The 19,588-nt window shown below is 39.7% G+C and overlaps 1 protein-coding gene across 1 annotated transcript in view; it reads right to left on the reverse strand.

Moving 5' to 3' along the window:
* Positions 1-19,588, reverse strand: part of HYDIN (HYDIN axonemal central pair apparatus protein) — a 301,936-nt gene that overhangs the window by 260,843 nt on the left and 21,505 nt on the right. Inside the window, exons 5-6 of the mRNA XM_045986716.1 lie at positions 14,951-15,150; positions 6,845-6,969 (exon numbers count right to left, since the gene is read on the reverse strand). Coding sequence (XP_045842672.1) covers positions 6,845-6,969; positions 14,951-15,150 — 325 coding nt within the window. The remainder of the gene's footprint in view (positions 1-6,844; positions 6,970-14,950; positions 15,151-19,588) is intronic.

The following is a 19,588-nucleotide window of genomic DNA, read 5'->3' on the forward strand; positions in this document are numbered from 1 at the left end:
TACAGATTGAAGGCCAGTGAGAGCTGCATTTCACAGTCAATAAATTTAGGGAGTAAAAGTATCTAGGTAGTGACATGAGAGATTATAGAGATGATCTACTCTGGTGGAAAAAGCACTGCACAGGGGATTACAGTCTGAGCCTGGGTTTTAATTGTGCTTCTGCTACTCAAGCAAACTTGGAAGACACCTGGTTTCTTTTCTTTTCTTTTTTTTTTTTTCTTTTTCACTTGGTTTCTTAAAGCTTCAGTTTTTCATTTGTAAAATCTAGATTTGATTATTAGTTAAGTCTTCTTTCAAGCTTTGATTCTATTGAGCTATGGATCAGTCTAAACTGTTGGTCTCAAAACCCAACCAAATAAAATTTTTGACATAATACCACCACCCTATGTACACTTGTTCATTTATAATTATATTATATACATACATATACATACATATGAGTACTAGAGTACTAGGACTAGAGTACTAGAGTACTCATATGTCAAATGCATTAAAAATATGATTCAAAATATTTAAAATGAGCTAAAGATGAAAGATATTTTAAAGATAATTTGGTATGTTTATCAACAATTATGTTTACCAACAAAAATTGACTATGCTTCATTCTTTTTTAAACTCCTGATTTAAAACACCTTGTGATAAAGTAATCCAAACATAATTCTAAGGCCACATTTTTTCCAATACTTAATTTTAGGGGCTGACATAAATGAAAATGACAACTCACAAAGATATAGAGATCCAGATGGAAGAAATATATCATTGATTGAATTTATTAACATTCATATTTTCCACTTTCACCCACTATCAACACTAACAACACAAAGGAATTTGTTGATATTTAAGAATAAAAAAAGAAAGGAAGAAAGGGAGGGAGGAAGGAAGGAAGCGAGAAGACACAAATTACCAATATCAATAATGAAAGAGGAGATCCGCTATAAAACCTATAGATATCACAAAGCTTAGGGTTTTTTGTTTTCTTTTGTTTTGTTTTTTAAATTTTTATTGTGTTATGTTAGTTACCATACAACAAATCACTAGTTTTTCATGTAGTGTTCCAAGATTCACTGTTTACATATAACACCCAGTGCTCCATGCGATAAGTATCCTCCTTAATAACCACCACCAGGCTCATTCATTCCCCAACTCCCCTCCCCTCTTAGGGTTATTATGAATATTCTATGCCAACAAATTTAAATTTTTAGATTAAACTGAAAATTTTCTTTAAAAAGTTTACTAAAAATTACACAAGGAAACAAAACAGAAACACCTTAGTAGATCTAAATGTACTAAATAAACTGAATAACTAAAAACCTCCCAAAAAGGATCTAGGTCCAGATAGCTTGAAAAGTGAACTTTTCAAACCCTTAAAGAAGAAATAATATGAATATTAGAAATGACAATACTTGTGGAGAATGAAAAAGTAGAATAATTCCCAACTTGTTTTATGAGACCAATTTGTTTTTTTAGACCAAAGAAGAAGTCATTGCATGCAAAAGTGAAATATATATGACCATCTCAACAAATGCATAAGTAATATATGAAAGTCAACACCCATTCAATATTAAAGTTCTTAGAAATGTAGAGATGAAAGGAAATGTTCTTAATCTGAAAGAGAGTATCCATTAAGAGCATCATATTAAATGATGAAACAGTGAGAACTTCCACTCTGAGACTGAGGGCAAGAGGAAGATGTTTGCTGTCATCATTTCCATTAAACGCTGATAAAGGTCTAGCTGTACAAGAAAGAATAAGAAATAAAAGGATTGGGGTGCCTGGGTGGCTCAGTGGGTTAAGCCTCTGCCTTCGGCTCAGGTCATGATCTCAGGGTCCTGGGATCAAGTCCTGCATCAGGTTCTCTGCACAGCAGGGAGCCTGCCTCCCCCCCCCCCCTTGTGATCTCTGTCTGTCAAATAAATAAATAAATAAAAAGCTTTAAAAAAAAGAAATAAAAGGCTTAAGGACTGAGAAAGAATAAAACTATCATTATTTGCAGATGAGCTACAAAATCCAAAATCATCTACAGATAAAGTAGGAGTCAATAAGTTAATTTATCGAGGTTTGAAGGTACAAAAGATCAATATACAAAATACAACTCCTTTTTGATATGCCCCCAAAATTTAGAAAATAAAATTAGAAGAAACATACCATTCCAGCTATAAAGGAAGTGATAAACTGTACTTCATCAAAATTAAATTCTTTTGCTAGTGAAAAGATACTAGTAAGAAAATTAGAAAGATAATCTGCTTTTAGGAGATATTTGCAATAACTGTTTCTGACAAGCCTGTATTGGAGGGGAAAAAAAAACCACCATGAGTCAATAACAAAAGGACAAATAACCTCCTAAAGAATAAGCAAAAACTCTGAATACATACTTGAGAATAGAATACATAAAAATGGTCTAAGCAAATGAAAAGATATTCAACATCATTAGTCACTGGAGAAATGCCATTTAAAAACAAAATATTAAAAAAAGAAAAATATATAGGCTTTTGTTTATATTTGGCTAATAATAACTCTGCAGCTAGGATGACTAAAATTAAAAGATCAACAATAACCCAGAGCTGATGAGAATGTGGAGTAACCAGAAGACCTATCTATCACCTAGCTTGGTGGTGGGGGGGGCGGTGCTGTGGTTGGTCTTTAAAATGTTTCAACCACTTTAGAAAACTGTTTGGAAGCTTCTCAGAAAGTTAAAACATATACCTACTCTATGACCCAGCAACCTTACCCCTAAACATTTACCCAAGAAAAATAAACACACACACACACACAACTTGTACAAGAATGGTTATTCGAGCTTTATTCATAATAATCCCAAACTTCAAACAAACTAAAGTTATAGTAACAGGAGAACAAATAAACCATGGGTAAGCCTACAGTGAGATACTGCTCACGGGTAAAGAAAGGAGTTTGCTACACACAACCACATAAATACATCTCCGAAACATTATATTGAGTGAAAGAAACCAGACACAAGAGACTATATACTCTATTGGGCATATTTATTTCAAGTCCAAGAACAAGCAACATGACTATAGGGTGAGAGGATGCAGAATGTCTAGGACGGGGATGGAGGGTCTGACTGGAAAGGGCATGGAAGCCAGGGATGTTCTCTATCCTTAACAGAGTGGTCATTACACAGGTCTTGCCAAAACTCACCAAACTGTACACTGAAGAACTGTGCATCTTATTGTATCTAGATTATACCTCAATAAAAAATGTAATGAAGATTACGTAATAAATATGTAAATAATAAACATAAAAAATAAGACTATAAAGGAATAAACCTAACCACAATGTTCAAGGCTTCTACCCAGAACACTACTGCTGAGAGAAATTAGCGAAAACCTAAATACATGAGAGATAAACCATATTCATACTATACTACATAGAGAGCATTATAGAACAGTAGGAAAGGATGAACTACTCCATAAATCATGCTGAATGATGTGAAAAAAGACATAGAATCAGTTTTAAGCAGCAAATTAAACTGGAGACTGAAATAACTAAAATAGTTGATAAAAATAGTTTTTAAACTACTTTAAAATCCATCACTAACCCTATCAGAAAATAAGAACATCAAAGTGAAAAACTGCAAGAAATAGTGTAGTGCCCAGGCTGTCTTTTGTCAGTTCTCTACTCTCAACAGTTCTCTACTCTTCATCAAACCTAGCAAAAAACAAACAAACAAACAAACAAACAAACAAAAAAACCAACTCAGATCTAACCACTCCTCCAGGTCTTCATTTCCTTATGAAAGCTTGCATGCCTCGAGGAGATAGGCAAAGAGAAAGACTCGGTAAAAATCTGCTTTCGCTCCTTTTCCTGCTTCTGTTCTTACCAGCACCTGGACCCCCACCCTACTTAACACATCCCTCAGTATATCCTCCTTGTAAGGGACAAGGAGTTAATGATTTCTCTAGAACAGATAACATCTAAGGAAGAACCAGGTGAGAATGACCTAAGGAAGTCATCATGTGCGCATTCCAGACCAGGGCTCCAGATATCTCCATGCCAAGGCCCTCCGGCTCCAAGGAATAAAACCTGGGCCTTTGTCTTCTACATTCTAACCAGTTCCTGGATGCCTGAGGGAATATGCATACCAGACCCTGACAAAGACAAGACTCCGTCTTTTCCTTTCTGAGTCTCCCAGAATCTCCATCCCTGTCTGCTCTCTCCCTATCTTCAATAAACTCTGCTCTCACTTCCTGTGGGCTCCCATTTGATTTCCATCCTAGTGAAGCCAAGGACCTTCTTGGCTGATCTTGTGGAACCCCTCAGGCTTCCTGGATTTGGCCTGCATGCATTAAGGAAAACTTACGTTAAATAAATGTGTATGTTTTTCTCTTTTTAATCTGTCCTTTGCTACAGGGGGCCCAGTCAAAAGCTTAGAAGAGTGGAGGAAAACCATATTCTTCCTCCCCCACAGATATCGTGGTTGAAAACCATCAGAACTAATAAAAAGCAAACTAACTAAATAAGCAGATTTAATATACTTAAATGCTCAGAAACAGAATGAGAATGACAATGTTTAACATACTTAAGAAATAAAAGGGAAACTTGAAGAATAAAAGAGTAGAAAGTAATCAGATTTAAGAACAGATTGAATCAAGAACCAAATAAAATTTCAGAAATGAAAATACTTATTATTGAAAAATTAAAACTCAGCAGATGAGACTTCATGGAAGAGGGAATTACTGAATAGAGGAGAAAAAAGTATTCAGAGAAGTTCTGCAAAGACAAAGAAATGGAAAAAGTACAATAGAGGTTTAAAGGAATAAAAAATCAGGGCATCTGGGTGGTTGGTTGGTTGGTTAAGCTTCTGACTTTTGGTTTCAGCTCAGGTCATGATCTCAGGGTTCTAGGGTCAAGGCCCACATTGGGCTACACACTCAGTGAAGAGTCTACTTGAGATTCTCTCCCTCTTCCTTTGCCAACACTCCCACTTTCATGTTCTCTCTCTCTTTCAAATAAATCTTTTTCAAAAATGTTAATCTCTTATTTAAAAAAAAGGTTTAGATGAGAATAATAATAGACTAAGGAACAGAATAACAGAGTAACTGATTGGAATTCCAGAATAAGATTATAGAAGGGAGAAGAGCCAAGAATCCATATGGGGGGGAAATTAAACACAGTCCCTACCTCACACATATTCATACAAATATGAAATCAAAGATCAATCATTAATCTCAACAAAGAAGCTACAACTATTACTCTTTTAAAAGTAAACATAGAGTATGTTTGTGATCCTTGAGAAGGTGATGATTTCCTAGCAAGAAGGCAAAAAGCATTAATCTTAAAGGAAAAGCATTGATAAGATTAACATAATCAAAATTTAAAATTTCTGCTGCTGAAGAAATATGAAGGAAATGAAAAGGGGGAAGCTACAGACTGGAAGAACACATTGACGATACATATATCTGACAAGTGATTAGTGTTCAGAATACCAAGTTACTAAGTTACAAAGTACTCTTAAAAGAGAAAAACAACTCAATAAAAAATGAGCAAAAGACTTGAACAGACACTTCATTAAAAAAGATATATGAATGGCCAGTAAGCACAGGGAAAGGTCCTCAACATCATTAATCATTAGATGAAAACTAAAACCACTAGAAGACACAGCTTTATACTACTAGTAGGTCTAAAATGAACAAGACAACACTATGTGGTAGCAGGAAAAAAAAGAAGACAACAACTGCGTTTATCAGCAAGGATCTGAAGCAATCGGAAGTCTCATGCTTTGCTGATGTGACTGTAAAATGGCACAGCTACTTTGGAAACATTCATGTTCCTGATGTGTTATAAGCTATGCTTTTTACCTTTCTCTGCTGGGTTATATGGGTCAAAACTCTCCCCTTTTTGCTTAAGGGAGTTCGGGTTAGGTTTGCCTTGCTAGTAGCCAGTGAATCCTGACTTACACTGAAAGATAAGATACACAGGTCGTACCACTGGGTTTGCGTTGTTCCATCAGGCATCATGGAACTTGGACCAATTAACGACGGGTCCTTAAGCACGGACTAGATCTGCCCTGCTCAGAGATGTGTCCACAAAGGCAGCAACTCTGAACTGTGACCCAGATGTCATTTGTTGCTCTTTCAACCTGGCTGTGTACTTGTGTTTTCTGCCTACAGTGCCCTCCTGATGCAGACAATCTGGGTCAATAAACACAAATGGGTAAAAAACAAGCGAGAAGGAAATGAGAAAAATCATGAAATAATAAATGGCAATGGTAAAATATTATTCTAACAACCAACTTTGGAGGATTGCCTACTGTATGTGCAGCTTACATGACCATCAATTAAATACTAGCAAAAACAATGTATAATTTTTGTTATTATGCAGACTAAAGCATTTTAGAAAATGCTGGTGGCAATAAACACAGAACCACATTTAAGTAAGATGTTGTGCATTCTAAGGATGAAGGCAACTGGATCTTACATAGACTGGTCAGCACACAGGAGACATTCTGAACTGGGATTTACATTTTTTAAATGTTAAGACAATTGCAGTAATAAATCAAATGGAAAATCCATGGGGTATTCAGTTACCTTCATGTTCCATTTACATATAAGTACAATTAAGCTACCGGTGTGACTTCAGGGTGTAGTTTCCTTCCTGAGAGCTGTTATTTGCCAGGCTTTCAAGCATTGGAGAAGCCAGTCTGGTGGGATTTATTTCTGGCTCAACATTATTTCTGTGGAAGGCATTCATTCTTTGGTTCTTCACCTTATGGATCTTAGCTTACTTTAATGCAGCCAAAATAACCATTTCCTATTTTGCTTCACCGTATTTTCCATCTGACCTTTCTTAACATGTAGAACTTTTAACAAAGAAGGATGCATACCTGTGTCGTAATGCACGATAAGCCTTTTGCTGTGGCTGCCCACAGTCTGCGGTTCAAAATCCACTTCCAGCTGCATGGACTCTCCCACATTAAGAGTTCCGGAAGATGGCTCCACGGAGAAAGGCCTGCAGCACACGGCGAGACACACTATCAGAGCCCATTCCTATCTGGTGTGAGAGGAGGAGGAAAGGATAGGGGAGTTCTTTTTTTTTCTTCTCTTTTCTTCTTATTATTTTGTTATGTTAGTCACCATACAGTATATCATTAGTGTTTGATGTAGTGTTCCATGATTCATTGTTTGCGTACAACAGCCAGTGCTCCATGCAATATGGGACCTCCTTAATACCCATCACTGGGCTCACCCATCCCCCACCCCCGTCCCCCCCTAAAACTCTCAGGTTGTTTCTCGGATCCATAGCCTCGCATAATTCTTCTTTCCCTCTGATTTCCCCTCCCTCATTTTTCCCTTCCTTCTCCTAATGTCCTCCCTGCTACTCCTTATGTTCCACAAATTAAGTGAAGCCATACGATAACTGACTTTCTCTGCTTGATTTATTTCATTCAGCATAATCTCCTCCAGTTCCATCCATGTTGATGCAAAAACTGGGTATTCATCCCTTCTGATGGCTGAGTAATATTCCATTGTGTCTATGGACCACATCTTCTTGGACCATTTATCTGTTGAAGGGCATCTGGCCTCCTTCCACAGTTTGGCTGTCATGCACACGGGTGCTATGAACATTGGGGTGCATGTACCCCTTCTTTTCACTACCTCTGTATCTTTGGGGTAAATACCCAGTAGTGCAATTACTGGGTCATAGGGTAGCTCTATTTTTAACTTTTTGAGGAACCTCCACACTTTTTTCCAAAGTGGCTGCACCAGCTTGCATTCCCATCAAGAGTGGAAGAGAGGTTATGGAGGAAGGGCAGTTCTAGCACTGCAGGCACTAGAACAATTCGGTGATCCAGAAGTAAAGAACACTTCTCCCCTGACATGAAAGAACTTTGCTTTTAAGGTTAGAACAGCAGTACTAGACCAGCAGGTGTAAGAGAAACTTAAATGATACAGTAATATTCTCGTTTGTGTCCTTGCCATTCAGCCATTCTTTTAACATTCATGGAGTGATTCCAGTAGTCAGCCCTAAAACATGTCTGTAAATACTATAATTTGCAGAAGAAAAATACCTTCAAAGATATAAAAAAAAAAAAGAAACAAAAACAAGTTTTGTGATAGTTAAGTGAAGAGAAGGTTTCATAATGGAAAACTCTATGAGACTCCCGAAGATCACACAATCACATGAGGATGACTTTAGGGCAGTTTAACAAAGGGTCTGCTTAACAGAAGGGAGAAGGGGAACTACAAATGATACAATCCCCCAGGGTTATAAAGAGTTAAGCCGTTATGACCTCTAGGCCCGAAGAGCCAAGGAGAAGGAGTGGTTTTGAAACCTACAGGAGTCCGATGAGAACGCTGCTGTCCAAGGAGCAAGGACCTTTAGTCAAGAAAGACAGTCAGCCCAGATGGCCTCACAGGGAAGACACTAGGGGAGAAAGTGTCCCGACTTTACATCCTCTTGTCTGGTCACCTGCTAGGACTCCCACTGGCTGAACCCAATCAGAAGCCAAAGGGATGGGTGCCTGTTGACCCATGCCACGCAGGTCAGCCTCCTGGGTGACAGCAAGCTGGACACTTGGTGGAGAGCATTTAGAAAGGCAAACTGGGGATAAGTTCTATGCCTTGAAAATAGAATTTGTGCACGGAGACATGATGGGGTGGTTGGGTGGCTTTGGGAACAGGAAATCGTTTCACTTCATTTCCCTGGAAGGAAGTAGTAAGAGAGAAGCTGGATCTGATCATGAGATACCTTAAATAACTTACAGAGTTCTCCTTCTAAATAGAAAACCCAGCCCATTTAATTATTTTCATGGTCCATTTCACTTCTCTAAATTGCTAGTTTTTCAAAGTAATGCATTGTACAGGGTATCTGGCAGGCTACGTTTGTTTCTGATTACTTACTTCTATCACAACTGTTTTTTAGTTTCATCCCTGAAATCTTCCCTTAGGTAATGAACTTAATGTCTGAAAGTCTAAGCTTGTGTGAGGGTACAAAGCCATGGTGAGGGTAGGACATGGACCTGAGATCTTCTCTGCAGTGCTTCCCACCATGGGAAACTGTTTCTTTTCTCTGGGGCTCTCTATTTAGATCTCCCTCCACGTTCACTTCTTTATCTTCCCATTCCCTTGTCCTTTTCACCAACTCTCTAGTGAACCGCAGGCACTGTGTAGAGGCTCTATGGGGGTAGTGGTCCCTAGCCTGAAGCCAGCTGGAAAAGGTCCAGACTCAGCTCTGCCATGACCTTGGGGCAAGTCACTGAAGCTTCGGTCTCCTGGTCTATAAGATGAGGATAAAGACAGCACCTACTCAGTAGGGTCGTCAGGAGGACCAAAGGAGCAGACACAGGTAAAGTGCTGAGACCAAAGCCTGGCACTAGGCAGTGCTAAACTAATGTTTATTATTATTTCTGTTATCTCCATCACTGGCAGCCTCTACATGGATGATGAGCCTGAGGATGATCTTGGGTGTTTAGATGAAGTCAAGTTTTTATTATTCTCCTCTCAGTCCTTCACACTGCTCTAGGGATACTGTAAAAAAACATCTACAGGTCCTAACACATGCATCTCAACACTTTCAGTGGTCCTCATAATGTACCTAATAAAGCTCAAAGTCCTAAGCATTTGAGGTTCCACACAATCTGCTCTCAACCAGATTTACATTTTCATTAAACACATACATCTGCCCAAATGTCCCACGTTATCTGTCACATTCCAAATCAGCTGGAGAGGGAAAGGGTGGGAGGGCTCTGCTCCCTTCACCATAACCTCACCTAGCATCGCCCGCCCCCTCTCTCTGTTCCAACCAGACCGCGCCTCCTACACAGACATTCCCCAGCTGCTAGGCTCCCACAAGAATACTTATCATTTTCCACAGGTCCTGCTGCCTCCAAAGTCACTTATCACTGCCCAGACTCAAAGGCACCTCTTAACTAGAATCTTCCTGGATTCTGTCTTGTTAACAAAGTCTTCTTCCTCAGAGGCTCGAACTTTCTTTTTACTTCTCACTTCAGTTCACCTTGTACTAGAGTCAGTTTTCACACCTGCTCCTGTCTGTTGCTACAGACTCCTGAGACAACACGAAAGGGAAAGCAAATAAGCTGCCATGAGCATGAACTCCACACCGGGCCCTAATTATGTTGGGTCCCTTCTGTACGCCAATCCTCTTAATCCTGGGGAAAATCTGCAGAAAGGAGGTATTGTTATTTCCACTTTAGATATGAGAAAACAGATGCTCTAAAAGGGCAGGAAACTGGCTCGAAGTTACCCAATGAAGTAGCCATGGAGCAGGGTTAGAAGCCTGCCTGCAAGTTCAAGTTCTCTCTGCCTCCCCAAACCATGCCTGAACATTGAAGCCACCTGAAGAGATACATCTTTGTGTCTCTCACCCTATGCACAGTTCTTTACTCAAAGAAGCCTCTCAGAAGAGGTTGTGGATTGAATTACAACCACCTTTCAGAGGGAAATAAAAATATCTGTAATCATTATGTCACCTTTACAACATTTTGGTGGAACAGAAAAGGAGCAGACTTTTAGCATCCCAAGAATCTCTGCTTCCTGAGATGAAGGTAGGAGATCCAAAGTAAGGCTCACAGTCTTAAAAGTTCCTTTTGGTCCCTGATGGTGTCGGTAAGAATCTTAAGAACTGAGAAGTGGGCCCAGTTTCCTGACTTTGGGAACAATGTTGTAATATTTTCTTCTTTTTTGCCTCCCTGGGTCCTAATATTTTTTCTTCCTACATGGCGCTTTCATTTTCTTTTCAAACATTTCTTGGTAGCGAAAAGAACAGTTTTGAAATGAATTGGATGGTATTGGACAGTAGAACCTAAGCTAATTTTCTATGGACAAAGAGACCCTTCTCTAGGACCTCCAGAAATCCAAATTCTGTACAGAAGTAACAGATACTTTTCTGTTGTGCTCACTGTTGGGTTTATATTACACTAAATTTCTTCAGTAGTCAAAAAAACAAAACACCGGGGACAACAATTGCTACTTAGAGCTGCCTAAGCTTTCTCAATAAATCAGATGTTAATTGGGTAGAGTGTTAAGTTCTGGCACTTAAACATTGTCTATAATTTGATTTTGTACTTCATTTTACTACAGGCAGTCAGGCTGAACCGGCCAGAAAATATCAAGTATCAGAAAATACTCTTAACAAAGAGGTAAAAAGGCATTGTTTCTCAAGGGCATAGAGCTAGCTCTGTCTACCAAAATATTTGGTTTTGATATAATAGCCCCATTAATACCGAATGCTTGATTAGGGAGGAAACTTGGGTTCAAGAAAAATCATGAGCCACAAAAAAGATTTTGAGTTTTTTGTTCAACCCACTATAAACTGCTCTTGAGAACTAAAACTTTTCCATCCTTACAAATCGATATTTTAGCAGAAGGCTAAATACTGGCTCTGTTATATTAAATATGGAATTTAATATTAGTATATTTTCTTCAGACACTTTCTTATTAACTGATTCCTGACATAAGGTTTTGGATTTTGAGACTGCTTCTTCATCTTTCCTATTTCACCTTCCAAAATTAATCCCACTTTAATAGTCAGAATTATTCTGGTACCTACAAGAGTTTCAGGTCAAATCTGCAATAAACTTGAAGAGTAATGGTTTATATTCTCTGTATATTTTATAGCACACTGCAACTCCTTTTATTAGCATAAAAACATTATGCCTATTTTATAGTACTAGGACCATTTTTTTTATTTTAAATTATTGTATAGGTTTATAGTTGTAGCTTTGCCTTGTGATATACTGTTGGTTAGGCATCCTATAAACATTTATTGAGCACTTAATTCTTCTGGGCACTATATTTGATGTGGGGAAAATAGAAATGAAAACAGATACAACCCTTGCTTTTGAGAAACTCACATTCTAATGGGGGCAACAGACATATAAGGAACATTTTATTTTTTATAATTTATAAGAACCTAACCATTTATAAGCTTAACCATTAATTCAATCATTATTTCAATGAAAAGAATATGATTTTTTAAAATAATTTCCCTTGAGATATTGTTTCTGTGCATTGACTCTTAAAGTGATCAGAGTAAGAGCAGACCCTGGGTTTTCTACTCCAAAATCTCACAATATATCCATTGCTCTACCACATTGGCAATCATGTTAACTGAAAGAGTGGTCCTCACCTTTGGACTGTGCATTGTTTTTTTTTAGAATGGACGCTTGTCAGGGCATCTCCCTGAAGATTTTGATTTAATACAATGTGACCACAAGTTCAATTACATCCTTTCTCATTGCAACCCCCAGGGTTCCCAGTTGCAAACAACAGAAACCAACTCTGGCTAACTTAAACAGAAAACGGATTTACTGGGCGGATTTGGGGTAGCTCAAAGAGTTGATGGCATGCTTAGAAAACATGCATTTTGTGGAAAGAACATAAAACTACTCTATCATGAATAGATAAGATACCTAAACAGGAAAGCAAAAATATTTGCAAACAAATTGAATTGAGAGATTGATTGTCCAGAAGATGAGAGAAATGAGAAGCCCAATTTAAGATGACAGGATCTCTCAGGGATAAGTAACAGCAGTTAGCGATTCACCCCTGGGCTGGAGACAAGAAGAGGAAGAAGTGTTAACAGATCCTGGGAACCTGACAGAAGTTGGAATCATGGGCACGCTAGGCCGACAGGAATTAGAACCATAGAGGAGATGTGGCCTCTGCTGGGGCCTCTGCTGAAGGCAGAGAGGGTGGAGGAGAAATGCCCCGGCCCCTGTTACTCTGCATTCTCCTTCTAGTGTCCTGCAGTAGTCAAAGTCAGCTGCAATACGGCTGAGGCAGCTAGGAAAGCTAACTGCCGAGAGATACTGAATGAAGCCTGGGAAAGGGAAGGAGTGGATCCGAGGGTAAGTAAGCCCAGAACTGGCCCATGTTTGTTCTGATCCAGGTTTTGGTGTTAGTTCACGAAGGAACTCGGATAAGTCATTTCCCCTCTCGGGCCTTATTTCCTTCATCTGTAAAAAGGGAATGTCGGACTAGAGTTTCTAACGTCTTTATGATTCCTAGCTAGTCCTTGAGTTGGCTCACTATTTTACCTTGGAAGTATTTCTATATTAGAAGATGACTCACATTCATAGTTACATGGGTAGAAAAGTTTTACATCTCTTCCTGCAACTTCACACTATGACATCTACGAAGTGGTTTTTACTTCACTTTTGTATGAAGGTAATAAGGAGTAAATTGCCATTTATAGGTAGCTTTTAAGATTCAGCCTCAGTCCAGGAAGATATGCTGCCTGCTCTTGCTTTTCCACCTTAGGTTGATTTTCTTTTTCATAGGAAAAATATGAGTATAACAGTAAGTTTTCAGTGTGTATTATGGAAAGTGGTTGTGGAAGGACTTTTTTAAATCCAAAAGGATTCGTTCCTTTGTAAGTCATGGCAATCCAGTTAACCTGCTTCCTACTCCTTCAAACTCTGTGAATCTCACCAGGAGATGACAAAGGCCATATAAGCACTTAGGGACAAGGTCAAAAGACAATGATCTTCAAAACAACTTTGTCTTTGCTGACTGATTTAGCTAAATGAGTTCAAGGGGTCTTGCTTCTGCCTGGGATGCAGAAAGCTAGAAAGAGGTTGCCCACCCTAACAATGAAAAAAAAAAAGCAGGTAAACACAAAATCACAGCTTTTCTTGAACGAATCAGAGAGCAGACACTGCAGAGCAAACAAGCAAACTGAAATCTGAAGATAAGACAGTTCCCCTGCCCCCAAGGGAGAGGGAAAGGTGCAAACTGCTTTACCGGGAGCAGACAGAACTTCCCTACGGGCAGAAGAAAGTGCAAGAGAGAATGAAACAGAATTAGTGTTTGAAGAGATAACGGCTAAGATTTTCCAAAATTAATGAAAGATGTAGCAAGTGTGGAAACTCAGGATGAAAACCAAAACTAAACAAAAACAAAACTAAACAAAATCCTTAAAACAAAAAAGACAAACAACAACAAAACCACAAAAAACCCATGCCTAGACATAGCTTATTCGAATTACTAAAAACCAAATATGAAAGGCAGCCCACAAAAAAAGACATAATTACATCTAGAGGAACAAAGAGTTTTGGCAGAGACCTCATAAGAAAAATGTAAGCCAAAAGACAATGAAATGCCATCTTTATACCCCTGAAACAAATTACGTGTATACATAACAGTCAACCCAAAATTCTAAACTGTAGAGAATATTTTTCAAAAATGAAGGCAAAATGCTTTGTTTCAAGTAGACAAAATGAAGAGAATTTCCAATAGACCTGTGCTACAAGAAATATTAAAAGTAATATTTCAGCCAGAAGAAATAGGAATCCAGACATAAACTTAGGTCTACATGAAACTGTTCAGAGATAGTGATGCTCCTGGGACATTCCTGTAAAGACTAAACACAAACTTCCCCCCAAGGAATGTGCCCTCCACCCAAATCCCCAGCAGCCCGACTACCTACAGTATGGCAGAACAGATAACCTGAAAATACCTAGAAAGACTGGATATATTTACTAATAGATTTCCATGGGCCGTTCTCTATGCTAAATAAAAAGATTTGTACTAACATTCAAAAAACCACCCATACCCAAACCCCAAGTGATTCCTGAATTTCAGTTTCCTCTTGGAATGAAGAGGAAGTTGGCCCTGTGTTGGTGAGGTCTCTTGGCCCTGCGACTGAAGACGAAAACAAGCAGTTCCACCCTGACTGCTGTTCTAGCAAATTACCTGTGCTGAATAGATTTAGCTATAATCAATGGGGCGCCTGGGTGGCTCAGTGGATTAAGCCGCTGCCTTCGGCTCAGGTCATGATCTCAGGGTTCTGGGATCGAGTCCCGCATCGGGCTCTCTGCTCTGCGGGGAGCCTGCTTCCTCCTCTCTCTCTGCCTTCCTCTCTGCCTACTTGTGATCTCTCTCTGTCAAATAAATAAATAAAATCTTAAAAAAAAAAAAAAAAGATTTAGCTATAATCAATCAAAAACAAGAACTGGAGGAAGGCATACCTGTGGGTTTTCATGTGAAACACAGCATCTCTGTTGCCAATGTTTCGTATCAGCAGAATCTTCTGAGTGCTGTATTTGACAGGGCAAGTGGAAAAATCCAGCTTGTCGGGAAAGTCTAGGATGGCTCGTGCACCCCTAGCTTTGATGGGTACAATAAACTTTTCTCTTTCCGTTATACAGGTCAAAATATGGGCATAATCCTACAAGAGAAGGGCATAATCATTATTTGTGAAGATGCCAACATGATCAAGATAACTGTGCAAGAAAAATGGCCACATGCCAGTGCCTTGCAAACCAACTTAATGTCTTCTATGAAAGCTCAAGACAGTTATAGATGTGCTTTCCATAAGACACTTTTTTTCTGAGAGAAAGAGAACAGTTCAAGTGTTAAAACCCACAAGTCAGTGGAGAAGCTTATGCTCCATGTGTTTTCCAGATATTAGGGAGATGGGATGCGGGCAGCCAAGGTACATTTTTCTTTAGATCGGAGGAAGTTCACACTGGTTGCTTCACATCCTTCTTCCAAATTCTATTTATCCTCCAAGCCGTTAGATTAATGGCTCCAATTTATGGTCCCTCCAAGCCCATTCTCTTAGCATTATGACCTTGCAGCTTCTCCATCATGAGTAGAGTCTATCTCTGCATCTCAAGCCTGGACCAATGGAACGTGGTCAAAATTATGCTCTGCCAGTTTCAAGCTGAGGCCTCAGGAAGCTTTGGGCATTTTTAGTCTTGCTCTTGGAACCTTTCCACTGCCATATGAGTAAACATTGTCCTGCCTACTGCAGGACGAGAGCCCAAATGTCCCAGCCAGGACCATGCCAGACCAGCCTACAGTCCCAGATACGTGAGAGAGCGCAACCAAGATAAGCAGCATTGTTGACCCAATGCATGAGTGGGCCCAGTCAAGACCCCTGAATCAGAGTCTTGTGAGCAATAATGTTTATTATTTGAAGTCAGTGGGTTTAGGGGTAATCTGTTACTACAGACAATAACAAACTGTTACATAGCCCAGTTTAAACCTCATCTCTTGTGCAAAGCCATCACTGACCATTCTACATAAAAATGCTGAGGTCCAAGACATGTATTTTCCCCAGTCTTGGATTTAAATGCAAGGAAATGCTGAAATTAAGTCACCTTTTTTTTTTTTAATCATTTCATAAGATAGAAAAATAGAACTCTCATCTTCAATATGCCAAAGAAAAAGGAAAAATGGAACCCTCACCAACAAACAAAACTAGAAATAAAAGGAAAGTATTTGTAGTCCCCTCAAGAATAGATCAGAAGCTCAGAAGTTACTATGAAAGGAATTTATCTAAACCAAGCTTTTGTTTTAAGTTTTCCCATCATTTAGATGCATGGCAACATTTGTAAATGCAAAATCCATTTGGAACTTAAATTTTCTTTCAGCAGCCATGTAGTAAATGGTATTAGAAGGTGGAGGTTTCAGAAAATCTGTCCGTGGGCTTTAGGTAAAGAGTGGGAATGGGAATGTCTGACATGTAGTTTGACACATAAACCTGACCATGCCCTCAATCTCAGGCAACCCACAGGACCAGGATAAAGCAATGGTCACCCCAGTTCGTTTATTTATTCAGCCACATTTATTAAGTGTTCAGGTACCAGCTACTGAGCTAGGTATGCGAATACACTGAAGCAGAAAACAAGACGTGGATCGCTTCAAGCTTGCATAACAATATAGATAATGAGAAGGTAAATAAAGCGCTTCTAATATACAACGTAACACATATATAAAGATGAACTGGCCAGGAATGCTCACATGACAGCGCCTGGTACACCTGGAGTCTCTATGTCTCCCTGAACTCCAGACCCAGCTGCCCAGTCAGCACCTCTCTGGAGGCATGTCCCAAATGTAATCTGATCGATGCCGCTGCCTATAGTTGTGCGAAGATGGAGAAGGAATAGGGGCCGGCATCCAGCCCACATGGCTGGCTCCAACTGCATCAGCCCAGAGAGGGACCCTTTTTCTCATGCCCACATAGGCTCTACAGTGTCATCTGGGTCCTGCTCGTGGCCCTCGCTGCACCCTCCATCTGTTCCCCTACTGCCTCCCCATCTTGGTATTGGCATCACCACTGTGCCAGTGGCCTGGATTTAAAACCCTGGAATGAGGAATTCTTGATCCCTCTATTTCTCAGTTTCTTAGGATATTCTATAGGACTGACCTCCAAATATATTCAGACCACAATCCCTTCTCCCCATCTCTGCCCTGCCACCCTCACCCCGAGCCACTCCAATCTCTCCTGGGCTAAGTGGCCTCTATTTCCACCCTTGCTCCCTTAAAGTCATGTTCCACACAAGGGCCCGAGGGGGTCCAGTTAAAATGTAAGTCAGTTCAGGCTGCTCGTCCGTTCAGTCTGCCAGGCTGAGACCTGGAGGGCCTGTGAATGCTGCAGCCTGGTGTCCCGTCACCTCTCCGGCCACAGCCCCTTTCCCCACTGCTCACTCCCCGTCGCTCCTCAAACATGCTAGAACCACTCCTCCTCCAGAGCCTGCAAACATGATAGTGTTTCTGAGCAGAACACGCTTTCCTCTAGTCACTCACAGAGCTCACTCCCTCACCTGCTTCAGGATTTGGCAAGGCTCGTGGCTCACCAAAGTCTCTCCTAGCAGCCCTAGTTTAAACTTACCCCCCACCCCCCAGCACTCCCCAGCCTTTCCTCCTACCTCAGTTTTCCTGAAGCATCCAACATAGTTGTATTTTACCTATTTCTTGAGTCCACTACATGCCTGTCCCTGATATCTCCAGCATCAATAGGGACTTCGCTCATCATGCTGACTTCGTGTATTCAGTGCCTAGAACAGGGCCCAGAATGTAGTACACATTCCAAAAAGATTTGCTGAGGGCAGGAAAATGAGTAAAGCAATGTTGAGCAGCGGTGAGAAATGAAGCATGAGAAGGGATGGAAAGTGATTGCTTGCTTGTTTACATGACGTGCTTGGGAAAGGCCTCTGTGAGCAGTAATAATTCAGCAGAGATCTGAGCAGAGTGAGACCTGAGCCGTGTGCGGCTGGATGGCACACTGAGGGAAGTGTGATTTGGGGCCAGAGGTCAGAGCTCAGGAGAGGTTAGAGACGGGGCAGGGAGGTAAAAGGGGCCAGATCCCACCGATCCTAATTAGGACCTGAAGATGCCCGAAAGCCTGCTGATGTTGAAAGCTGATTTATGTTTTAGGAAGATCACTAGCTGCTCTGTGAGCAGTAAACTGTAAGAAGCTAAAATGGGAAAAGCTAGGAGAGTCAGGGAACCCTTGCACCAGTCCACGCAGCGAGGCAGTGGCCTGGCCTAGTGTGGTACATGCTTTGTCTAGCATTTGGCGAGTCGTGAGTACTCCATAAACACTAGCTGTCATTATTAAAATGCTGTATTAAATACATGGACTTGGGTAAGGTATACAGGAAAAGCTCAACTTGTGTTTACTCTTATTGTTGGAATAATAATAATGATAATCCTGATGATAATAATACAACAAGATAATTTCAGAAAGCAACAAGGGCTTTGAAAAAGATAAAACATGATAAAGTGATAATGCTGGAAGAGGCTGCTTTTGGTTAGAACAACCAAGGAGGCCTTCCTGAGGAGGTGGCCTTTGGATAGAAACCTGAACAGCAAAAGGAGCCAGTCAGGTGAGATCTAGGAAAGGAGTGTTCCCAGCAAGGAGAATTGCAAATGTAAAGACCTTACAGTAGCAATAAGTAATAAAAACTAATGGAGAGCAGTCATGCAATTTATTAAAATTGAGTTGTTGGACTCTTAGCTCTTCAACTGATTCTGGTTTTTAGATGGAAATGCCAGGCTCAAAAATTATGCTAATCAAAAAAAAATTATGCTAATCACACATAAGGGAGTACAAATTGCATTAAGCATACTTAATCCTAGAAAACCCCACAGAATTCACCAATGAAACAGTCTAGTCTGAATTCATCAGAATCCTAAAGAGATAAGTACTGTTTTCATTTTTTCTTAGTGGATCAAACCCAGCAAGCAAAGGTTTTGTTGGGAATTGGGAACTGGAAAGCTCTGGCATGTGTGGAGACTTAATATTAACAGAGGCTTTGAGAGAAAGAACAAAAGATGCTGCTGAATCCAGAATGAGATGTGATCCCAAAGTAATTTGTCTTATTTTATTCTATATTTACAAACTTTCTGCTTTGTTCTATAAGAAATTGAATACAGCATAAAACAGTTTAGGAGACTAATTGAAATATCCAGAGATGTTTTCAAACCTTTTCAAATTTCCATCAGAGGAAGATTTGAAGTTTGGTCTGAAGTACATATTTTTTTCATAATTAATTCATATATTCATAAAAGAACATGAAGAAATTTTTTAAACTCCCTAAAAATGTATTCTAATCTCTGAAGTTCTATATTTAATATGACTATATTAGATTATGTATATACAATTATATATTGCTCTACTGGCTTACAATTAATTCAGACGTAATGCCTGGGGAGACTCTGTCAGCCTTCATTCAAGCTAAGCAATTACTTTAGTTTATATACTCCCTTTCCACTGTATTTAGATTCAGAGCAATCAGGTCACCGTTCAGAGCCAAAATATTTATTCCAAGCTCTTTCCGCTCTACTATGACAGACATAGCCATGAGTTACTATCT

Source organism: Meles meles, chromosome 19, assembly GCF_922984935.1.
Source record: "Meles meles chromosome 19, mMelMel3.1 paternal haplotype, whole genome shotgun sequence".
In the NCBI taxonomy this organism is placed as follows: Eukaryota; Metazoa; Chordata; class Mammalia; order Carnivora; family Mustelidae; genus Meles; species Meles meles.